At 51.1% G+C, this 22,110-nt stretch overlaps 1 protein-coding gene and 1 pseudogene across 1 annotated transcript; one reads left to right on the forward strand and one right to left on the reverse strand.

The window, feature by feature from the left end:
- The first annotated feature begins 1,153 nt into the window (after positions 1-1,153).
- Positions 1,154-2,131, forward strand: LOC128937074 (mas-related G-protein coupled receptor member D-like). Its single transcript, XM_054276425.1, has one exon. The coding sequence runs from the start codon at positions 1,154-1,156 to the stop codon at positions 2,129-2,131; it is 978 nt and encodes a 325-aa protein (XP_054132400.1).
- Positions 2,132-16,474: 14,343 nt separating this feature from the next.
- On the reverse strand, positions 16,475-18,129 carry LOC128937052 (mas-related G-protein coupled receptor member D-like; annotated as a pseudogene).
- Between the last annotated feature and the right edge of the window lie 3,981 nt (positions 18,130-22,110).

A 22,110-nucleotide genomic window follows, 5' to 3' on the forward strand; every position in this document is an offset into this window, starting at 1 on the left:
TCCATTTTGGGTGCAGCCCCTCTCGGAGGCTTGGAGAGCCCAAGGTGAACCTTTTGAAGGCCTTTCATCAAAGCCTCCTTTTATTCTCTTCACCTGCTCTGGCCTCTGTTCCAGAGAGCCAGCCCAAGGCATCAGGCAGACAGGGGCTGGAGGGGGCAGGAGGGCTCTGGGTGCCACCAATCCCAAATCTGCCACTGGACAGCAGCAGAGCCCAACAGGCCACGCCTGCAGCCAGGGAGAGGCCAGGGACTGGGAACCCATCGGGATGGGATGGGAGGGATGGGATGGGATGGGATGGGATGGGATGGCATGGCATGGCATGGCATGGCATGGCATGGCATGGCATGGGATCGCATGGGATGGCATGCGATCGAGAGTGGGGAGGAGATAGGGATGAGGTGTGATACAAAAGTCAGACAGAATAAAGTTCCTGATACCAACTAATGGTGCTACCAAAGGAAGCATTTTGCAGCAGGACACGCAGACGGATCTCTCCTTATTTCTGTGTGTGTGTTGTGAGACTTTACAACACTGTTTTTCTCCATTATAACTATACATACATAGTAAATTTTTTCTTGTCTAGTACATAAACACCATTTTCCAAGAACACAGTTCCAGGCATCCACTTCCTACTGAAGAATCTTTCATGTCCTGGGGTTCATTCAGAGGGGACTCTGGTGGTCATATTCACTGAGTGCTGTGATATTAAAGGTGACTTTGCCTTCAACTTTTCCTTTGGCCATGTGCTCTTGCTTCTTTTTACAGAACTTGCCCTAAAACCACTGCAGGCTTCCTTATCTGTGTCTGCACTGGCTCCAGCCACATTTATCACCCTAGGTCCACATCTTTATATTAATTTATCTCTCTGACCAGTAAGTCTTGGAGCAACTTCAGGGGAGTTGAAAATGTTTATTCGCTCTAATTTATCAATCCCCTGCAAAGTAGCCCAACCCTCCCACCTCCCTCTCTCACCCACCATTTCTACCACCCACCTCCCCTGCACATCTCACTCCTCCCCACTGAATCCTTCCCACTGCAGGGAGCTGCTGAGGAGCCGCATGGTCCTTCCCTGGATTCTCCAAGCACTGACTGCCCATCCACTCTGACCACAGCCAGGGCCACATCCCACTGCCTGTCCCGCATCCATTCATCCATGGAGGTGAGCACCGTGTCCCCTCTTTTCACCTCACCAACTGATGGACCTGGTCAGTGTGAGATCAATGTCTCCAGCGTGGCCATGGACTTTGTGACGCTGCTCATTGGCCTCTGTGGGCTGGCTGGGAACGGGACTTTCCTCTGGCTAGTCCACATTAATCCCATCACCGAATTCAACTTCTACCAAGCCATCGCCGATGTCCTCTTTCTGATCTTCATGGTCCCCTCTACCCTTCTCTTCCTTGTGGAGGAAGTGTCCTGCTCTGCTATAATGCCCCCAATGTATCTGAGCTTGCTTTTCCAGCTGTCGCTGTTCACCTACACCATGGGGCTGTACCGGCTGACATTCATCAGCATCGAGAGGTGCAGGTCTGTCCTCTGCCTGGTATTCTGTGGCTGCCAATTTCCTGAGCGCTTGCTGTTGGTGGTGATGAATGTCCTGTTCTGGGCCCTCCTCTTTGTTGTCATCGCTGTCAATCCCATGGTGACTTCCCAGTGCCAGTCACACGAGCAGGAGCAATGCTGGGTGGTTCTCACCTCCATGTACTCCCTCAATGTCTTCCTATTTGCTGCACCCATGCTCATTTCCAGCACAATCCTCTTCATTCATCTCAAGCCTGGCTCCCAGCAGCAGCCACACAAGAGGCTTGACATTGTTGTCTTCCTCATTGCACTCTTCAGTCTGCCCCTCAGTCTCTGGTTTCTCCTGCAGCAGCTCGGTTACATCGCTGTGTCCGTTCAGGTGGTTTTCCTGCTCACCTGCATCACCAGCAGCATCAAACCCTTTATCTACTTCTTGGTGGGGAGTTGGAAGAGAGACTATTCCATGGGGAGCTGCTGGAGACACTGCTCCATGAAGAGCTGCAGGATGCACTCCTCGATCCAGTCCCTAAGGAAGGCAATCCACAGGGTGTTTGAGGAGCCAGAAAAAAACACTGCCTGTGGAGATGATCCCTCTGAGGACACTAGGGTCTGAGCCTGTTGATTCCTCCTACTGCACTGCTGAAGGACCCTGGGACAGTGGCTGAGAGATTCCTTGAGTCTCCTGATCAATAAATACCCACAGGATCACCCTCCCTGTGCTGCTGCATCCCCAGCCCCTTTCCAGGCCGCTCTGGGCTCTGTTCTGTGCTTGGGAGGCCTCAGCCTTGAGGAGCAGCCCCTGGGCTCAGCTCCTGTGGCGCTGATCAGAAACACCCTCTGCTCCCAGCAACTGCTGCTGTCCAACCACCTCCTGGCCTTTTATCAACAGCCTTGCAAATTATTGTACTGCCCTGGATGCCACAGCATCCCTGCTCTGCCACTGTCCCAGGAAGCTGCCGGCCCCAAGTGTGGCCAGGCTGAACCATTGCTGTGAGTGCCGCCCATGCCTTGGGGCCCTGTGAGCAGCGGCCCCAAAGGAGAGCCTTGGAGCTCTGCTGGGCCCAGCAGCGCTGAGCAGAAGCTCCCTGGCACTGGGGCCTCTCCCAGCTGGGATCTCTCCCGGCTGCTGCCCTGGGCTGATCCCCGAACGCCCACGGCTCCTGGGCCCATCCCGCCAGGGCTCCAGGCCCAGCCCTTGGCCCAGGGAGATGCAAAGGGATCCGCAGGGAGCATTTCACTGCCTGCCAGGGCAATTGCTCACAGGCACCTTGCACTCACTCTGCCTGGCTGGCTGTGTGCACACACGTCTGCATCTGCTCTGGCAAATGTGGCAGAAATGCTGCTCTCTCAGCTGTGTTAGTACCGGAGACATGTCACTGGATCAGGCAGGTAAAGAACTATCAGGCATAAATAAGGTTAAATGCTGTTAAGTGATATTCCTCTGCTGCATTGATAATTTTAAAGTGTAACTGAAGTACAGTTTAGTTTGAGTGTTGTAAAGCTTTTAAGTCATTTTCCTTTTAATCCTTATCCACGCTGTCCTTTTGTCATACGCCCTTGAACATACACAAACACACAAATAGGGATAGCACATTGGTTTGCTTAATATTAAACCTGTTTTTTACTGATTTCCTTGCTGGTGGTTTTGTGCCTTCAGAAATTCTTCCTCTGCCCTGGCTTTGGCCTCTCCCTCAGCAGGCTGGGATGGTGCAGCTCCAAGGGGAGGAGCAGTCCGTGCTCCTCAGCACAGCCACCCCCTTCCAGGAGCAGGGTGACATCTGTGTTTGTCACCATGGGCTCCACGGGGCATCAACCCCCTCCCTGTGGCTTCTCTGAGGTCTCTGAGCTGGGGCTGTTCAGCCTGGAGAAGGGAAGGCTTCAGGGAGACCTTAGAGCCCCTTCCAGGGCCTAAAGAGGCTCCAAGAACTGGAGAGATGCGTTGCACAATGGCCTGAAGTGACAGGACAAGGGAGAATGGCTTCCCACTGCCAGAGAACAGGGTTAGGGGGAATATTGGGAAGAAATTCCTCCCTGTCAGGGGAGGAGAGGCCCTGGCACAGGTTCCCAGAGATGCTCTGGCCTCCTCATGCCTGGAGGTGTTCCAGGCCAGGCTGGATGGGGTTTGAAGCAGCCCGGTCTAGTGGAAGATGTCCCTGCTTGCAAAGGGTGAGATCAGGAAAAAACAACCACAAGTATTCCCAAGGCTGAGGAGGAGGAGGATGAGCTCTGGTGAAGGGTTGCAAGGGGCACCCCAGCACCCCAACATCTGGTCTCCATTAACTTTTATTGCATCATCAAGGGTACTGTCAGTAAGAAATGTGGGCTCTGATGCTGATAACCTGCTGCAAGCCTGTCGTGGTTTGGCACTGGCCAAATGCCAGGCACCCACGAAAGCCATTCATTCACCTTCTCCTGCTCTCAGCTGGGCAGAGGAGAGGGAAACAAAAATTAACAAAGGGCTTGTGAGTTGAGATGAGGACTGGGAGAAAAAACTTTGCACGAATAGAAAATGGGTTCAAATTAAATGGTAATAAAGAAATTTTTTATATACAGAGTCAGAGGATGATAATGAGAAGTAATAAAAAATTTTAAAGCACTTTTTTTTCCCCAGGCCCTCCCTCCTCCCCACCCACAGTGCAGGGAGACAGGGCAAGGGGTTTCTTCACCGGCATTGAAGCACTGCCTACGAAACACTGTTTGCCTGGGAAAAAACTGGTTATTCATTAAACTAAGATGGAGGGCATGTTCTGGTAGGAATTAAAACAAACAAAACACCAATATCATAATATAATAAATTGGGAGCAGTAAGAGGAGAATCTCTTAAAAATGTTGACTATTATAGTGTATAAAAATGCCTGAAAATTGTTGTTTCTTTGTATATACATATAGCAAATAAACTTCCAATATGTTCACAATTTCAACTCAAAATTATTATTAGTCTAATACACATTTGATTTTACAATTAAACTTCATGATGTCAGAGGGGAAACAGCCGTGGCTTGTGCTCCCTTCAGCAACCATGATCCCCAGTGCCCAGAGCTGGGCTGGCAAGGACATGAGGGCCCAGGGGCTCAGCATTCCCCACCCCACAGAGAGTGCTCTGTGAGTGTCACAGCAGAGATCTCCTCAAAGATCTTTAATTTTTAATTTTGTGAGCCAGGTGCAAAGGTGTGTCTGCCTTCAGAACTTCTTCCTCTCCACTGCCTTCAGCTGCTCCCTCAGCAGGCTCAGGTGCTGCAGCAGCAAGGAGAGGAGGAGGCCGTGATCCTCAGCACAGCCACCCCCTTCCAGGAGCAGGGTGACACCTGTGTTTGTCACCATGGGCTCCACAAGCACCAACCCCCTCCCTGTGGCTTCCCTGAGGCCACCAGCCCCACCACACCCGACACCTTCTCTCCAGCCCCACCACACCCCACACCTTCTCTCCAGCCCCACCACACCCCATACTCATTTCCATGCATCCACCTCCTTCTCCAAGTCCGTTCCTGGCCCTGGAGGATCATTCAGAGGGGTCTCTGGTGATTGTATTCACTGAGTGCTGAGATATTAAAGGTGGCCTTGCCTTGAACTTTTCCTTTGGCCATGTGCTCTTGCTTTTTGTTACAGAACTTGCCCCCAACCACTGCAGGCCTCGAAATCCGTTTCTGCACTGGCTCCAGCCACATTTACCATCCTCTGTCCTGCTCTGGAGCACATTGGAGCTGGGCTTTCCTCCTGCCTCCTGGGTCTAAGAACCCCATGGCCAGGAGGAGCAGAGACACTGCCAGGGCTCCCTGGTGGAGAGGGGAAGGATCGGGGCTTTTTCGGGGCACAGGGGTCCCCAGGGATGGACTGGGGTGTTGCAGGCAGTTTCAGAGGGGTCAGGAGAGGCTCAGAGCGGGTTGGAGGGAGTCTGGATGCCAACAATCACAAATCTCCCCACTGGAGGAGAGCAGAGCCTGACAGGCCACGCTCAGAGTGGGGGAACAGCTCCATCTGGGAAAGCTGTGGGATGTGATAGGATGGGGTGAGAATGGGGAGTGGGGTGGGATGGGGATGGGGAGCAGGGATGACGATGGGATCAGGATAGGAGGAGGAAGCAGCTCAACTGTGCTTCCTTGGGACCAGAGCATGTTTTTGCAATGATCTCAGAGCCCTTCCCGGAACAGGAGTTGTTTCTGAGAAGCGCCCTGCTGCCTCACCCACACTGCTAGCACTGCCAGCAGCATTTCTGTGCCACCGGCACCACCAGCTGGTGCTGCAGGGACAATGACCCCTCAGGCAAGAGAAACGAGGAATGATAAAACCCTGTCAGGTGAGGGAAGGCAGATGCACAATGGGACACTCTGCAGGGAAGAGTGTTTTTCAGCACGAGGGAATAAGGACACAATCACAAAAAAATTCATTTAGAGCTTCTGAGAAAAGCTACTTCCTCTGAAGACAAAAAAAAAAAAAAAAGGAAACGAAAAACCACATGCATGATAAATGACTCAGACGAACTGAATTTCTGAAGCAGGTAAAGTTACAATTTTTGACTTCCCCACTCCTATGTGATTCAACCAAGCCTTGGGGAGCAACAACAGGACAGGGCACAGAGAGGAGCCAGCAGGACGGGAATGGGGAGCTCCTGGTGATCTGGGCACTTTCTCCTTCATGTCCCTGACCTGGCAGGAGCCGCTTTAGGACATGGATCCCAAAGGAGCAAGAGGGACCAGGAGGCGCCACTGATCTGCACAGACCCCTTTGCCTGCTGCTGCCCCACAGGGAACAGGTCAGTGCAATGTTTGCCTTCCTCCCTCCCCCACCTTCCTCTCCTGCAGCAGCTGCTCTGTTCCTGCCACCCTCTCCCGGTGACCGCAGGGCCCTCCCAAGCCACCCCTTCCCTGCCCTGTGCATTCCATCTGTCATTGAATCAGCTGAAATAAACTTTCTAACTCAATGGGAAGCATTAGGAAGCAGGAATTCCCTACCTGCACAGAAGGTTCTCTCCCTGATGTCTGTGCAGTGAGATTTTAGAACAGGGGTTTTATCCATCGTAACCCCACACAGTCATTAATGTGTTTGTTATCTAGTACATAAACATCACATTCCTAGGACCCATTCAAAGGCATCCACCTCCTTCTTCAAGTCCTTCCCTGATCCTGGAGGATCATTCAGAGGGTGTCTCTGGTGGTTGTATTCTCTGAGACATTAAAGTGACCTTGCCTTGAACTTTTCCTTTGGCCATGTGCTCTTGCTTTTTGTTACAGAACTTGCCCCAGAACCAATGCAGGCCTCAAGATCTGTTTCTGCACTGGCTACAGCCACGTTTATCATCCTGTGTGATCCTCAGGAGCACATTGGAGCTGGGCTTTCCTCCTCCCTCCTGGGTCCTAGAACCCTATGGCCAGGATGAGCAGGGACACTGCAGAGGGTCCCAGAAGGATCATGGCAGGATCAGGGCTCTTGGGGGTGAAAAGGGGGCCCCGGGGATGGTGTGTGCTGTTCGAGGCGGTTTTGGAGGGGTCAGGAGAGGCTCGAAGCGGGTTGGAGGGGGGCTGCATGCCGACAACCCCAAATCTCCCCACCGGAGGAGAGCAGAGCCTGACAGGCCACGCTCCGAGTGCAGAATGGCTTCGTCTGGGAAACCTGTGGGATGTGATAGGATGGGGTGAGAATGGAGAGCGGGGATGAGGATGGGATCGGGATAGGAGCAAGCCACTCAGCTGTGCTTCCTCAGCCCAGAGCATGTTTTTGCAATGATCTCAGAGCCCTTTCCGGAACAGGAGTTGTTTATGACAAGCACGCAGCTGCCTCAGCAGCACTGCCTGCACTGCCAGTGCCACCAGCACCACCAGAATCCCTCTGCTGCTGGAGGGACAATGACCCCTTGGGGAAGAGAAATGAGGAATGGTAGGAACCTATCTAGAGACGGAAGGCAATTGGAGAATGGGACACTCTGCAGAGATGGAGTGTTTCTCATCAGGAGAGAAAGAGGAGCCAATCACAAAAATTCATTTAGAGCATCTGAAAAAACCCACATCCGCTGTAGGAAAAAAAATATACCAAAAAAAACCCACACCCAACATAAACACCTCAGAGGAACTCAATTTCTGAAGTAGGCAAAGTTGCAATTTTTGATTCCCCCACTCCCCCCATGACTGCGCCAAGCCTTGGGGAGCAACAACAGGACAAGGCACAGAGAGGAGCCAGCAGGACGGGAATGGGGAGCTCCTGGTTATCTGGGCACTTTCTCCTCCATGTCCCTGACCTGGCAGGAGCCGCTTTAGGACATGGATCCCAAAGGAGCAAGAGGGACCAGGAAGCGCCGCTGATCTGCACAGAGCCCTTTGCCTGCTGCTGCCCCACAGGGAACAGGTCAGTGGAATGTTTGCCTTCCTCCCTACCCCACCTTCCTCTCCTGCAGCAGCTGCTCTGCTCCTGACACCCTCTCCAGGTGACTGCAGTGCCCTCCCCAGCTCCTCTCTCTCCTCCTGTGCATCCCATCTGCATCCTAATACTGGAATGGGCCAGAACAAACTTTATGACACAGTTCAAAGCATGAGCAATCATTGACCTGCACAGGACACAGAGGGATCTCTCCTTGTGTGGTGTGTATGGTGAGACTTTACAACGGGGTATTAATCCATTAGTGTCCCATTCCTCGGCTGTTCTAATGGCCTGGAAAGGCTCTGGATGGCTTTGGGGCAGCCCGCGCTCCAAAGGACCAAAGGAGTCTTCAGGTTTTTCAGTTCTTCGGTGTTGTTTATTAATTCTTATCTACAATATTTTCTCCCGGCCCGACAGAGGTCCACACAGCAAGCCAGCCATGAGCACACTGACTGCCCTCGGGGCGGTCACTTATCTTTATACCAAAAACTACGTGTCATATATTTACCTTTTCTCCCCAATACCCTTCACCCTTATTGACAAGTGCGCATTCAGTAAGAACCAATCTCAAAGTGCCACCATCACCACCAAAGATGGATGACAAGAAGAAGAAGAAGGAGGACAGGACACACCCTAATTCCTCCGTCTTGTCCCCGAGAACCCCCCTGTACCGAGATTCTAAAACCTGTGTTTTCACTCTATAATTAATCTATCCCTTCACCATTTATCCCCGTGTGATCCTCCCATCCTCATACAGGTGTTGCTTCCTGTGCAGGATCAAAGTCCAACCACCAAACACTTCTGGCAACGTTCCAGGACTTCCGAGCCCCCCAAGGGTTGTCTCGGTGACTCTGCACATCAGGAATGCTGTGCTGAGTTCCCACACATTAGAACCAGATGTAGGCATTAAAAAGTTTTTTTTTTTTATCTAATACACAAACACCATTTTCCTAGAATTCATTTCCATGCATCCACCTCCTCCTGGAAGCCCTTTTATGATCCTGGAGGTTTATTAAGTGGGGTCTCTCTGGTGGCCACATTAAAGGTGCCCTTGCCTTGAACTTTTCCTATGACAAAGCACTGTTGTTTCTTCCTCCAGAATTTGCCCCAAAATCACTGCAGGCCTCCTGATCTGTTTCTGCACTGGTTCCTGCCATGTTTGCCATCCTGTGTGCCAGCCTTTACATCCTGTGAGAAACAACCACCCACATTTTAAATTTCTGAAGTTTTAATAAACCTTAACAAAAAATGCAACAAAAGGACTAAATAAGGAGAAGCAGGCCTGGGAGCTTCCCTCATGGCTGCCCACCACGTGGCTGGCTGATCTTCAAGATGGAGGCTTCACCTTTGATACCCCGGGGGTTGCATCAGCTAAACCTGGCCCCTCCCAAAGTCTGTCAGTCAGCCCTTCTTTGTGTTTATTGCTGGAGCCTGCTTTCCTGCAGCTTGACTGGAGGGTCAGGTGTTCTCATGCTGCACCTCTTTCCCCCCCAGCAACAAGCTTTTGTACAGCCCTTCTTTCCACCTGTCCTAGATGACTCAGGCTCTCTGATGGAAACAGTGCAGAGGGGAGAGAAGGGGACTATGGGGAGAACAGGGGACATCTAAACAACAGACTACAATAACATAACTATATATCAATAAAACTTCTCTTAGTATTCATACAATATTAATCCCTTTACTGTGAGAGCCAATCATCCCATTATCTATCTATAACACATCCTTTAAAATTTTGGCCACTTTGCTTTTGAAAAACTTCAGAAGAACTGAAAATGTTCATTCTCTGTGTTATTTATCAACCTCCTGCTAACCAGCCCAAACCTCCCACCTCCCTCTCACAAGCCACAAGTTCCACTGCCCTCCTCCCCTGCACTCTCCCACCTCCCCAGTCCTCCTCCTCCTGCATCCTTCCCACTGCAGGGAGCTGCTGAGGAGCCACATGGTCCATCCCTGGATTCTCCAAGCACTGACTGCCCATCCACTCTGACCACAGCCAGGGGCCACATCCCACTGCCTGCCCAGCGTCCATCCAGGGGATGAACATCATGTCCCCCGCTGCCAACTAATCCACTGAAGGAGATGATCTGTGTGAGACAGATGTCACCAGCGTGGCCACACACGGTATGACCCTGCTCATCTGCCTCTGTGGGCTGGCTGGGAACGGGGCTGGGCTCTGGGTCCTCAGGTTCCACATCCAGAGGGACACCATGAAACCCATCACTGCCTACATCCTTGACCTGGCATCATCAACTTCCTCTTCCTCATCTTCATGGTCCCCTCCGCTCTGCTCTTCCTGCAGGAGGATTTCTCCTGCTCCTCCATCATGCCCCCAGCATCCATACGCTTCCTTTTCCTCCTCTTCCCAATGTTCCACAGCGTAGGGCTGTACCGGCTGACGGCCATCAGCATCGAGAGGGGCAGGTCCATGCTCTGCCCACCTGGGCTCTTCTGCCACCTTCCCCAGGGCCTCTCATGGGTGGTGGTCAGTGCCATGCTTTGGGCCCTTTCCATCACTGCCATCGCTGCCATTTCTGCAGTGAATTCCCTGTGCCAGTCACAGGAACACAAGCTCTGCCAGGGGGATCTCATCACCCTGTACATCCTCAACTTCCTCGTCTTTGCTCCATCCATGGTCATTTCCAGCACAATCCTCTTCATTCACTTCAAGGGTAGCTCCCAGCAGCAGCAATCCAAGAGGCCTGACATCATTGTCTTCCTGGCTGTGATCCTCACTCTCCCCCTCAGTCTCTGGAATTTCCTGCAGCAGCTCGGCTACACCACTGTGTCCCCCAGGGTTGTTCTCCTATTTGCCTGCATGCACAGCAGCATCAACCCCTTCATCTACATCTCAGGAACAAAGTGCTGGAGGCGCTGCTCCATGGGGTCCCTCAGGGAGTGCCTCCAGAAGGTGTTTGAGGAGCCAGAAGGGAGCAGTGCCCCCAGTAATGATGCCACCATGGACAGGGGGGCCTTAGGCTGTTGAACCCTTCAAGTGCCCCCATGCAGGACCATGGGGCAGTGACTTAGGATCACCCTCCCACCCTTATTCCTGCAGGGAAAGGGAGCAGAGGCAGTGAAAAGGGCCGTGTGGGAGGGATGCTCTGCACAGAGCACATTGGAGCATGGATTTGCTCCTCCCTCACGGGTCCTAGAGCACTTAACCCCCAAAATAATCCTTCCCAACAGAGCTGTGACCCCAAAATTCCCCTGGCACCTTGTTCCTGCATCTCGCTTAGGTCTGATATCAATAAACAGCAGCGTGAACCCTGAGCTGCCTTTGCCCCCTCTGCCAGCGCTTCCCGGCTTCCTCTGGCTGCTGCTGCCAGCCGGGAATGTGACTGGAGGGAGGGGACAGAGAGGTAGTTAGCCAGGAATTCCGTGATGGTTTTGAAATTTCTGTAATGAACTATGTTTAATTAGTCAAGGCTTATTTGACTGTGGTTTTTTAGCTGGTTTTGATTTAGATCTGATTGGCTGAGTGTCAGTAGAAAACTCTATCGACCCATGGCCCTTAGAGAACTTATTCAACAGCTAGAGAATAGAATTCAATAAAGTATTTTTAATGATTTTCATAAAAATAGAAATTAATTGGACATCATGTAATAAGAATGATATCTTGAGAGAATTAGGATTTCAGAGGACTATACATACCAGAAGTCATAATAAATTGTAAGAGATAAATTGTAATGGCAATAAGAGAGCCATTTCCTAGGCTTGCAGACCTCATAAAACTTAATTAGTGGGAATTGTCTAACCAGAACATCAAATTAATTAAAACATTGTTTAGCTGGAAAAAAATGCAGGTTATCCATTAACCTAAGAGGTGCGACATATTCTGGTAGTAATTAAAACAAACAAAACACCTTTACCATGATGTAAAAAATTTGGAGCACTTTTGGGACTATCTATTTAAAATCTTGGATATTACAGTGTATAAAAATGCCTGAAAATTGTTGTTTCTGGAACCTATCAATGGCAAATATATTTCCTATATGTTTACATTTTTGACTCAAAATTGTTAGTATAGTGTTATGTTTGCCCAATTATCCCATCATAAAAAAGCCCAAGCAATATTTAAGGTAGCAGCAATTTTAATTGAATAGTATAAAAAATATATAAATAAGGGATAATTTGGTTCCACTAATAGCGCATAAGGAAAAAATAACCGCGGGGTACGGAGTGCAGGGTTCTGGGACCCTTGCAACCTCACGTACAAGCTTGCCAAGTTAAAATCACCCCTTATATGCAATGTGAAAACGCCATCTCCTGCTACTTTCGGTTCGTCACTTTTCTATCTCCGCCCTCATTACCACCTTTACCGCGCATGCACCACCACTTAGTTTGGTGGTTGCACAAGTCTTTGAGGGTCATTTTGGACAAAGGCCTCTTCTCTTCCTCTTTGTCCTTTAATTCACCTTTGGGTTACAGATGCGCATCAAGCCAGTACAATGTAAGCCAAGACTAACGTATCACTATATCTACATATCAAGGCAATAAATCCCTTATAATTAGCATTTTCTGGGACCCAACCAGGTTCTCCTTCCCTTTTTGCTAATTTTTAGCAGCTGTATCTTCAGCTTCTTTCCTGTGGTCCTTGAGAACATCTGCTGGGAAGGGGGTGGTGGAGCCCCTCCTCTCCCTCTCTTCTTTGGCATTAAAACTTTTAACTATTTTATTATTCCCAAATATTAATTACTATATCAATATTGATTACTGTTTCAATTTTTATCAGCACGAATAATACCTATTTATCACAATTGTAACACATTTTGGCTGTGATACTTAAATGTTTTGGTGCCAGAGGGGACACAGCCATGGCTTGTGCTCCCTTCAGCAACCATGATCCCCAGTGCCCAGAGCTGGGCTGGCACAGACAGGATGGCCCAGGGGCTCAGCATTCCCCATCCCGAGTGCTCTGTGAGTGTCACAGCAAAGATCTCCCCTGGGATCATTAATTTTCAGTTTTGTGAGCCAGGTGCAAAGATGTCTCTGCCTTCAGAAATTCTTCCTCTCCACTGCCTTCAGCTGTTCCCTCAGCAGGCTCAGGTGCTGCAGCAGCAAGGAGAGGAGGAGGCCGTGATCCTCAGCACAGCCACCCCCTTCCAGGAGCAGGGTGACACCTGTGTTTGTCACCATGGGCTCCACGGGGCATCACCCCCATACCTGGGGCTTCCCTGAGGTCACGAGCCCCACCACACCCCACACCTTCCCACCAGCCCCACCACACCCCACACCTTCCCACCACATCTTCCCAGCAGCTCCATCATGTCCCACCCCTCCCACACCACCCTCCCATCCCACTCCCCATGCAGCCCACCCACCTCCCGTCCTTCCCATCCCTCCCAGCCCCGGGCCTCAGGCTCCAGTCCCTCCCCACGGGCTGCTCACCCCAGCCTGCCCCGGAAGGCTTTGGGGCCGTCTTTCTCTTGGAGATGCCCCTCCCCAGCTCCATCCCTGCTCTCCAGCCCCCCAACCTCCTTTGGACACAAACAAGAGGCTCTACAGGGATGGCTCCACTGCTGTTCATTGGGCTGGAGAAGCATGGAATTGCCAGGAGGAGCAGAAACACTGCTGGGGCTCCTGAGCGGGGCAGGAGAGGAGCGGGGCTGTCTGGAGGGGAAGGCAGCCTGGGGGGAATTTCTAGAGGATGTCAGAGGGGCCCATGATGCCTTAGGATTTTAGCCTTTCTATTTTTCATATCCTGTACTGCATTAGTGCATAAGTTTAGAGTTATGGAAAGTGTTATTTAACTGTCTGCACATTTTGGTCAGACAAAACAATCCCTCTAGGCATGAAATTCAAGGACACTCTACTGTGTCAGGCCAAGAAAAGTATAGACAAAAGTGAATTGTGGTAGGGCAAACTGGGGCTAAATGACTTCATTACCTGTAGCTGTAATTGGAGGATTAACCCCTGATTTGTAAATGGACCAAACTTATATCTATCTGAAAAACTCATGACCATTGTCCATTTTGGGTGCAGCCCCTCTTGGAGGCTTTGAGAGCCCAAGGTGAACCTTTTGAAGGCCTTTCATCAATGCCTCCTTTTATTCTCTTCACCTGCTCTGGCCTCTGTTCCAGGGAGCCAGCCCAAGGCATCAGGCAGACAGGGGCTGGTGGGGGCAGGAGGACTCTGGGTGCCACCAATCCCAAATCTGCCACTGGACAGCAGCAGAGCCCAACAGGCCACACCTGCAGCCACGGAGAGGCCAGGAACTGGGAACCCATCGGGATGGGATGGGATGGGATGGGATGGGATGGGGTGGGATGGGATGGGATGGGATGGGATGGGATGGGATGGCATGGCATGGCATGGCATGGCATGGCATGGCATGGCATGTAGATTGGGGTGGAGATCGGGATGAGAAGTGATACCAAAATCAGACAGAATAAAGTTCCTAAAAACAACTAGTGTTGCTACCAAAGGAAGTATTAAGCAGCAGGACACACAGATTTATCTCTCCTTATTTCTGTATGTTGTGAGACTTTACAACTGTGTTTTTATTCTTTTTGACCATACGTTAAAAAGTTTTTCTTATCTGGTACATAAACACTAATTTCCTAGAACTCATTTCCATGCATCCACTTCCCAGTGGGTGTCCTTTTATAATCCTGGAGTTTCATTGAGAGGGGCTTCTCATGGATGTACTCCCTGACTGCTCTGATATTAAAGGTGACCTTGCCTTGAACTTTTCCTTTAGCCATGTGCTCTTGCTTCTTGTTAAAGAACTTGCACTAAAAATACTGCTGACCTCCTTATTTGTTTCTGCACTGGCTCCAGCCATGGTTATCATCCACGGTCCACATATTTCAAGATTTTTATATATTTGCCCAGTTAGTATATAAGCAACTTCAAAAGAGTTACAAGTGTTTATTGTCTCCTACTTATCAATCCCCTGCACGGCAGCTGAACCCTCCCAACTCCCTCTCCCACCACACCATTCCCACTGCCCTCCTCCCCTGCACATCTCACTCCTCCTCACTGAACCCTTCCCACTGCAGGGAGCTGCTGAGGAGCCACATGGTCCATCCCTGGATTCTCCAACCACTGACTGCCCATCCACTCTGACCACAGCCAGGGCCACATCCCACTGCCTGCCAGCGTCCATCCATGGAGGTGACCACCGTGTCCCCATCTCCTGCCTCACCCACTGAAGGAGATGATCTATGTGAGACAGATGTCACAGATGTGGCCATACACAGTGTGACCCTGCTCATCTGCCTCTGTGGGCTGGCTGGGAACGGGGCTGTCATCGGCCTCCTCAAACTGAAAATCAGGAACCCTGGCATCTTTGGCTTCACTGTCATTGACTTCCTCTACCTCCTCTTTGCAGTCCTCTCCACCCTCCTGCTGCTGGTGGAGGACGTGTCCTGCTCTCCTATTCTGCCCCTGCTGTACCTGAATTTGGTTTTCGCTGCATCAGCGATGTCCTACTACATAGGGCTGTTGTGGCTGATAGTCAACAGCACTATGCCGTATATGTGCAAGATCTGCTGGCTCTGCTGCCGCAGAGAGTTTCCCGAGCGCCCGAGGCCGGTGCTGATCAGTGTCCAGAGGTTGGCCTTCACTCTTCTCTTTGCTGTCATGTTGATGGTGACATTCCCCTGCAGGGAGAACTGTCAGGCAAATTTCATCTCCATGTACATCATCTTCCTGCTCCTCTTTGTTGCACCTGTGGTCATTTCTTGCACAATTGATTTCATTAAGGCCAAATGGGGCTCCCAGCAGCAGCAACCCAAGAGGCGCAACATCGTTATCTTTCTTATGGCGCTCTTCATTCTCTTCCTCAGCCTCTGGAATTTCCTGCAGCAGCTTGGTTACATCACTGTGCCCTCTCAGGTTGTTTTCCTGCTTGCCTGCATCCACAGCAGCATCAAACCCTTCATCTACTTCTTGGTGGGGAGGTGCTGCATGCCCTGCTCCATGGGGTCCCTCCGTCTCTCCCTCCAGAGGGTCTTTGAGGAGCCGAGAGAAAACACTGCCCACAGCAATGATCCCACCATGGACATGGGGATCTGAGCCTGCTGATCCCTTCCACTGCTGTGCTAAATAACCTCAGCACAGAGGCTGAGAGTGTCCATGAACCTCCTGATGAATAAATATCAACAGGATCACCCTCCCTGTGGTGCTGTATTCCTGCAGGAGAAGGGAGCAGGAGCATTGCCTTGCGTGATTTTTGTGGGATCTCTGCAGGGAGCACATTGCAGCATGGCTTTCCTCCTCCCTCCTGGATCCACATGGCTCCAAGCAGTGCAGCTGGGCTCAGTGCTGTTCCCCAGCTCTATTCCCCATGCAATGACCCTCATGGCCTCGACCCCAGGGAATGAACTCCATCTCCTTTGGCTCAGCAGATGAGTTCCATGGTGTTTCCAGGGAGCTCTTGCCTGCAAAGAATGGGACACCTTAATCCCTGGGGACACACCCAGCACAGGGTTGCGGTGATTTCCCAAATCCGTGCAGGGCTGGTGCCTCTGGATGGCAGGAGAGGGGCTGGGATCACAGGGAGCATCCTTCCGCTTCTGTCCAGCGGAGCCGGCCCTGCATTCCAAGCTGATGGGAAGGGACACCAGGTAGGGCTGCAGAGCTGGGGAGGGACAGCAACATTCCCTCATCCTTTCAGTGGGAATGCCTCACATTCCTCAATTCCAGAACTGAATCCTTCTGAGGAAAGTGTAGGGTCGATGGTGAACTCCACTGAACTCCTGTGCCTGTACCAGAAAGTACATGGAATATGGAAATTCCCATCACCAGATGCTTGGACCATTGAATTGCACAGAAATTAGGGGGTTATGCTGCTCTTCTGCAGAATGTTCACAGGACTGTGGTTTTCCTTTCGCTTGGAACTGTTCAAACCTGCTCTGGACTGAAAACCCAGAAGAGCACCAGGAGCTCACACCTGTGGCCCACCGGGGCCTGGGACGCGGCATTTTCCAACACCAGAGGGACTGAGAAGGGACTGAGTGAGCCAAACTGCACTCCGCAACAAGGACTGTCTGAATTTGCCAACTCTTCAGAACAGCAAGAGATGTTATTATTTCATATTGCTTTCATTTTTTATGCTTGTGAATACTTTGCTTGTTAAATAAACAGTTTTTTCCACTTTTTTCTAAGGAAAACTTTTTCTGAAACAGCTGGGGGAGGGGCTGCTTAAATTTATTTTCTAGAGGGATCCCATTTCAAGGTTTATCCCAAATTTTCCCTAAACCAGGACACAATCCAAACCATTCCATGATGATTCCTTGTGTCACCCACAACCGCCCCAGGCAGGAGTTCCCCTGCTGCACACAGCACCAGCCTGACAGAGCTCAAGGAGCACTTGGACAATGCTCTCAGGCACAGGCTGGGATTTTTGGCATGTCCTGTGCAGGGCCAGGAGCTCAACTCCATGGTGCTTGTAGCTCCCTTCCAACTCTGGATATTTTAGTGTTCTATATTGTGATGACTCTGTTCCATGATTATTCCACCACATGATGACTCCTCTGTGTTGTGCCTATGCCCTGGCTCTGGCACTAAAGCCTCAAAAGCCCTCTGCAAGGCAGCACTACCAGAGGGGGTGAATTCCTTTGCACAGCTCCCAGCCAGGCAGTCAGTCAGAGGGAGGGCACTGCTCTGGGCACAGGTGAGCAGGAGAAAGGGGCTGGGGGCAAAGACAGAGAAGTCAAACGCCCTCAGAAAGAGCCAGTGCCCAAAATCAGCAGTGAAGAAGGGGAAGGAGATGACAGGAGCAGCAGGAGCAGGGCACAGAGCTTCCCTGGGAGCTGTTTCCATGAGCAGCACAGGAGCCTGGCCAGCAGGGCCAGAACAGAACAGGGCAGGCTGAGCACTGAGAAGGGGCAGCTCAGCACCAAGGCCATGGGCACCAAAGGGCAGCAATGGAGGGTGGCAGTGAGCAGCAAGGAGAGCAGCCAGAGCAGGGCACACAGGAGCACCGGGAAGCACTGGGAGCCATGGCAGGGCCAGCAGGACACGGGAGGACAAACAGAGCTGTGACAGCACTGAGGGCTGTCAGAGAGGAGACAGCAGCAGTGAAAGCCAAGAGGATGGGGACCTTCAGCCCAGCTGGCACAGCCCACGAGCCCAGCTGGTGGCAGAAGCTCTCTGGGACAGAAAATATCCCCAGGCTGATGGTGATGGAGAGCAGGAAGGTGGAGGCAGCCATGGGCAGGCTGAGCACACAGGGGGTGATGGGGTTCCTGTGGATGCAGAAGCTGAGGAGCCAGAGCACAGCCCCATTCCCACCATCCCACACAGGCACAGCAGCAGCAGCAGCAGCAGCAGCAGCAGTGGGACAGGCACTTTGCTCCACTGCCTGCTGTCACACTGGCTCCAGTTGTCGTGGCTCTCCTCATTCCAGCTCCCCTGGGATGCCTTCCCACCGGGCTGGCTCCAGCAGGCAGGGCTGGCTCCCTCCGTGCCAGGGGACAAAGTGCTCATGGTGACACCTCTGCTGCTTCTCCTGCCCTCACACAGCTGCAGGGCTGACAAACAGACACACCAGAGCAACACTGCTGTCCCCCAAACGTGGCTTTTCCCATCTTTTCCCACCCACAGCTTCCATGTGGAGCAGCACAGGGAGGGGTGAGGGACACGACAGATGGCAAGGAGGATGTGGGAGCCTGGTCCTGTGTGCCTGGCACAAAAGCCAGGGAGATACCTCCTTCCTGGCTGTGGATAGGACACAGCTGGAGTAGGAAAACAACTGGAGCAGGAGAGGATTGCCCATGGAGATATCAGAGAGCAAATGGCTTTGGGATGGATCTGAGCTGGACTCTCAGGTGTCAGTTGATGTCACTGAGCTGCTGCATTCCTTCAGCAGGACACGCGTTTCAATACTCCCACCCTTTTCCCACACTATTTAAAGTGTTGGATTCCCTACACACCTCGGTTCTGCCCCCAAAATCAATAACCAGGTTCCACCCAATGAGGGGGACCTGGTGAAGGTGGAAGAGAAGAGTCTGACCTGGTTTCCTCTGGCAGCCTGGAGAACTTGCCCGCAGTGCACTGCCCTCAGCTGCCAGGCTCCAGTTGCTGTCCCTGGGCCGGGATCTGCAGGAGGTTCCCTGGAATGGTCCCTTGGGAAAGGGGAGCGCAGCCCGCGGGCTGAGCCCGAGCAGCGTCCGGCGCGGGCTCTGTCCCAGCTCCTGCCACAGCCCCTGCTCTCCGTGCTGCCTCGTGTTCTCCAGGGCTCTCACACACAGGCAGCTGCCTCAGAGCCTGCCACGGGCTCAGGGCTCTGCTCCTCAGCTGCTCTTCACTCTGCCTGGGAAATGAGCATCGGGAGAGAGCCTCAGCAACCACACCTGTGCCCAAAGCACTTGGGCTCCATCTCAGCTTCTGTTCTATTTTATAGCAACCTCAATCCTGAAATCTTATCTTTTGAACAGTCTGAACTCACCCCCTTTCCTTCTTGAGGTGGATCCTTAGGACCCTGCACTACAAATGTGCTGTTAAACTTTGATTTCTGGTTCAAATCTCGTTTCTCCATGTGTATACTGAAGTTTCAGTGGTATTTTACCTTCACCATACAGTTTCCAAGAAGATTAATGCAATACTGAATTCTGTGTGCAAACTGGAGCACAGGCACACTCCAGAGGGATGATTTAGGATGTCAGCAGTGGCATTTCTTCCGTGAAGAGGAAAACCCATGCTGCTCTCTTGGCTTTAATCCTTAGAAAGTTGCAGATTTCCTTTGAGTCATCTTCCACAATCTCTTAGCAATCAGATAGCAGCCTACACTGAATTAGAAGGAATTCCTAAAAAGCTGACATGAGATGATTCCTATCCAGGCTGACATGTGCCTCAGGGATCTGGGATGCTCCTGCTGGAAACTGCTGGCCCAGGCACCAGAACTGTCCCCTCCCTTCCTGCTGACACCGTGTTTGTGTCCCCAGCTATGGAATCTCACATCCCCTCACCAGCCCAATCCTTTCAAGGGCAAACACTTCATGATCCAGGCGCTGATGGGGCTCCAGGAGGGGTGGAGAGGAACTTTGGACAAGGGCATGGAGTGACAGGACAAGGGGGAATGGCTTCCCACTGACAGAGGGTGGGGTCAGATTGGATATTGGGAAGAAATCCTTCCCTGTGAGGTTGCTGAGGCCCTGACACAGGTTGCCCAGAGGGATGGTGTCGCAGACATCTTTTCATAAAAATCCTTTCTTTAGCATTTTCCCTTCTGGGAAGGTAAGGCCCCAGAGAAAGAATGTAAATAATTATCTGCTGCTGTGAAATGCAGGAGGTGCAGCTGTGATTGGCCCATGTCGGATGTTTACAATTAATGCACAATCAAGGACTGAGCTCTCTCGGACAGAGTTGGAGAGAGCTCCTTTTCATCATTCTTTTCTATTCTTAGCTTAGCTAGCCTTCTGAAATATTTTCCTTCAATTTCTTTTAGTACAGTCATAATGAAATATATATATCATAAAATAATAAATCAAGCCTTCTGATCATGGAATCAACATTCTTAATCTGTCTCTAGTCCTGAAAACCCTTGTGACCATGGTCACAGGATGGGGTCAGGTAAAAGCAAACACAAGGGCTCCCATGCCTGAGGAGGAGGAGCATGAGCCCTAATGATGGGCTGGAAAAGGGATCACATCACCTTGGTCCCTAATAGCTTTCAATGCATCCTAAGGGGATAGGCAGTAATCGGGGTGGGGTCTAAGTGCTGCTGACCTGGCTGCAAGCAACTGAGTGCTGTCCTTCCTTTGGGCTGTGTGAGCCTGCATTGGAATGACTGAAATGGGAATTCTCAGTTCAGTTTGCTTTCTTGGGGCCAGAGAAGGTTTTGGTAATGATCCTGAAAATCAACCCAGAATGGGAGTTGTTTCTGAGAAGCACCCAGATGACTGCACAGAGCTGTGAGCACTTCCAGCACTGCCAGCAGCATTCCAGTGCCACCAGCCCCACCAGCAGCTCTCTGCTGCTGGAGGGACAGTGACTCCTCAGGGTAGATAAATGAGGAATGGTAGAAACTTGCTTAGAGAGGGAAAGTATAAAGAATGTCCCATTTGGAAAAGAGTTTCTAATCAGAAGGAAATGAGGAGCCATTCAAAGAAATCTGCATGTCGAGCTACTTCCTCTATGACAGAAAAAAAAGGTCAAGACATATAACACAGAGTAAGGGAAATTCTGATGTAGCCAAAGATGCAATTTCCTACTCCCTTGTGACTCCATCAAGCCTTGGGGAGCAACACCAGGACAGGGCACAGAGAGAGGAGCCAGCAGGACAGGAATGGGGAGCTCCTGGTGATCTGGGCACTTTCTCCTCCATGTCCCTGACCTGGCAGGAGCCGCTTTAGGACATGGATCCCAAAGGAACAAGAGGGACCAGGAAGCGCCGCTGATCTGCACAGACCCCTTTGCCTGCTGCTGCCCCACAGGGAACAGGTCAGTGGAATGTTTGCCTTCCTCCCTACCCCACCTTCCTCTCCAGCAGCAGCTGCTCTGTTCCTGACACCCTCTCCGGGTGACTGCAGTGCCCTCCCAGCTCCTCTCTCTCCCCTTGTGCATCCCCACTGTATCCTAATACCGAAATGGGCCAGAACAAACTTTCTAACACAATGCAAAGCATGAGGATGCAGGAATTCTCGACCTGCACAGGACAGAGAGGGATCTCTCCTTGTGTGTTGTGTATGGTGAGACTTTACAACAGGGCATTAATCCATTAGAACCACATGTAGGCATTAAAATTTTTTCTTTTCTAATGCAAAAATATGTTTTTCCTAGAACTCATTTCCTCGCATCCACCTCCTCCAGGAAGTTGTTTTATGATCCTGGAGGATCATTAAGAGCGGTTTCTCTAGTGCTCATATTCATTGAATGCTGCCATATTAAAGGTGCCCTTGCCTTGAACTTTTCTCTTGGCCATGATTCCTGTTCCAGAATTTGCCCCAAAATCACTGCAGGCCTCCTTATCTGTTTCTGCACTGGTTCCTGCCACGTATGTCATTCTGTGTGCCAGCCTTTACATCCTTTGAGAAACAACCGCGCAGTTTTAAAAATTTTTAAAGGTTTATTAAACCTTAACATAAATTGCAACGGGACATAATAACAAAATAAACAAAAGGACTCAGTAATGAGAAGCAGGCCTGGGAGCTTCCCTCATGGCTCTCCACCACGTGGCTGGCTGATCTTCAAGATGGAAGCTTCACCTTTGATACCCCGGGGGTTGCATCAGCTAAACCTGGCCCCTCCCAAAGTCTGTCAGTCAGCCCTTCTTTGTGTTTATTGCTGGAGCCTGCT

Source organism: Melozone crissalis, unplaced genomic scaffold (genome assembly GCF_028551555.1).
Source record: "Melozone crissalis strain CALT ecotype California unplaced genomic scaffold, PUWL_Pcris_2 ptg000018l_1, whole genome shotgun sequence".
Lineage (NCBI taxonomy): Eukaryota > Metazoa > Chordata > Aves > Passeriformes > Passerellidae > Melozone > Melozone crissalis.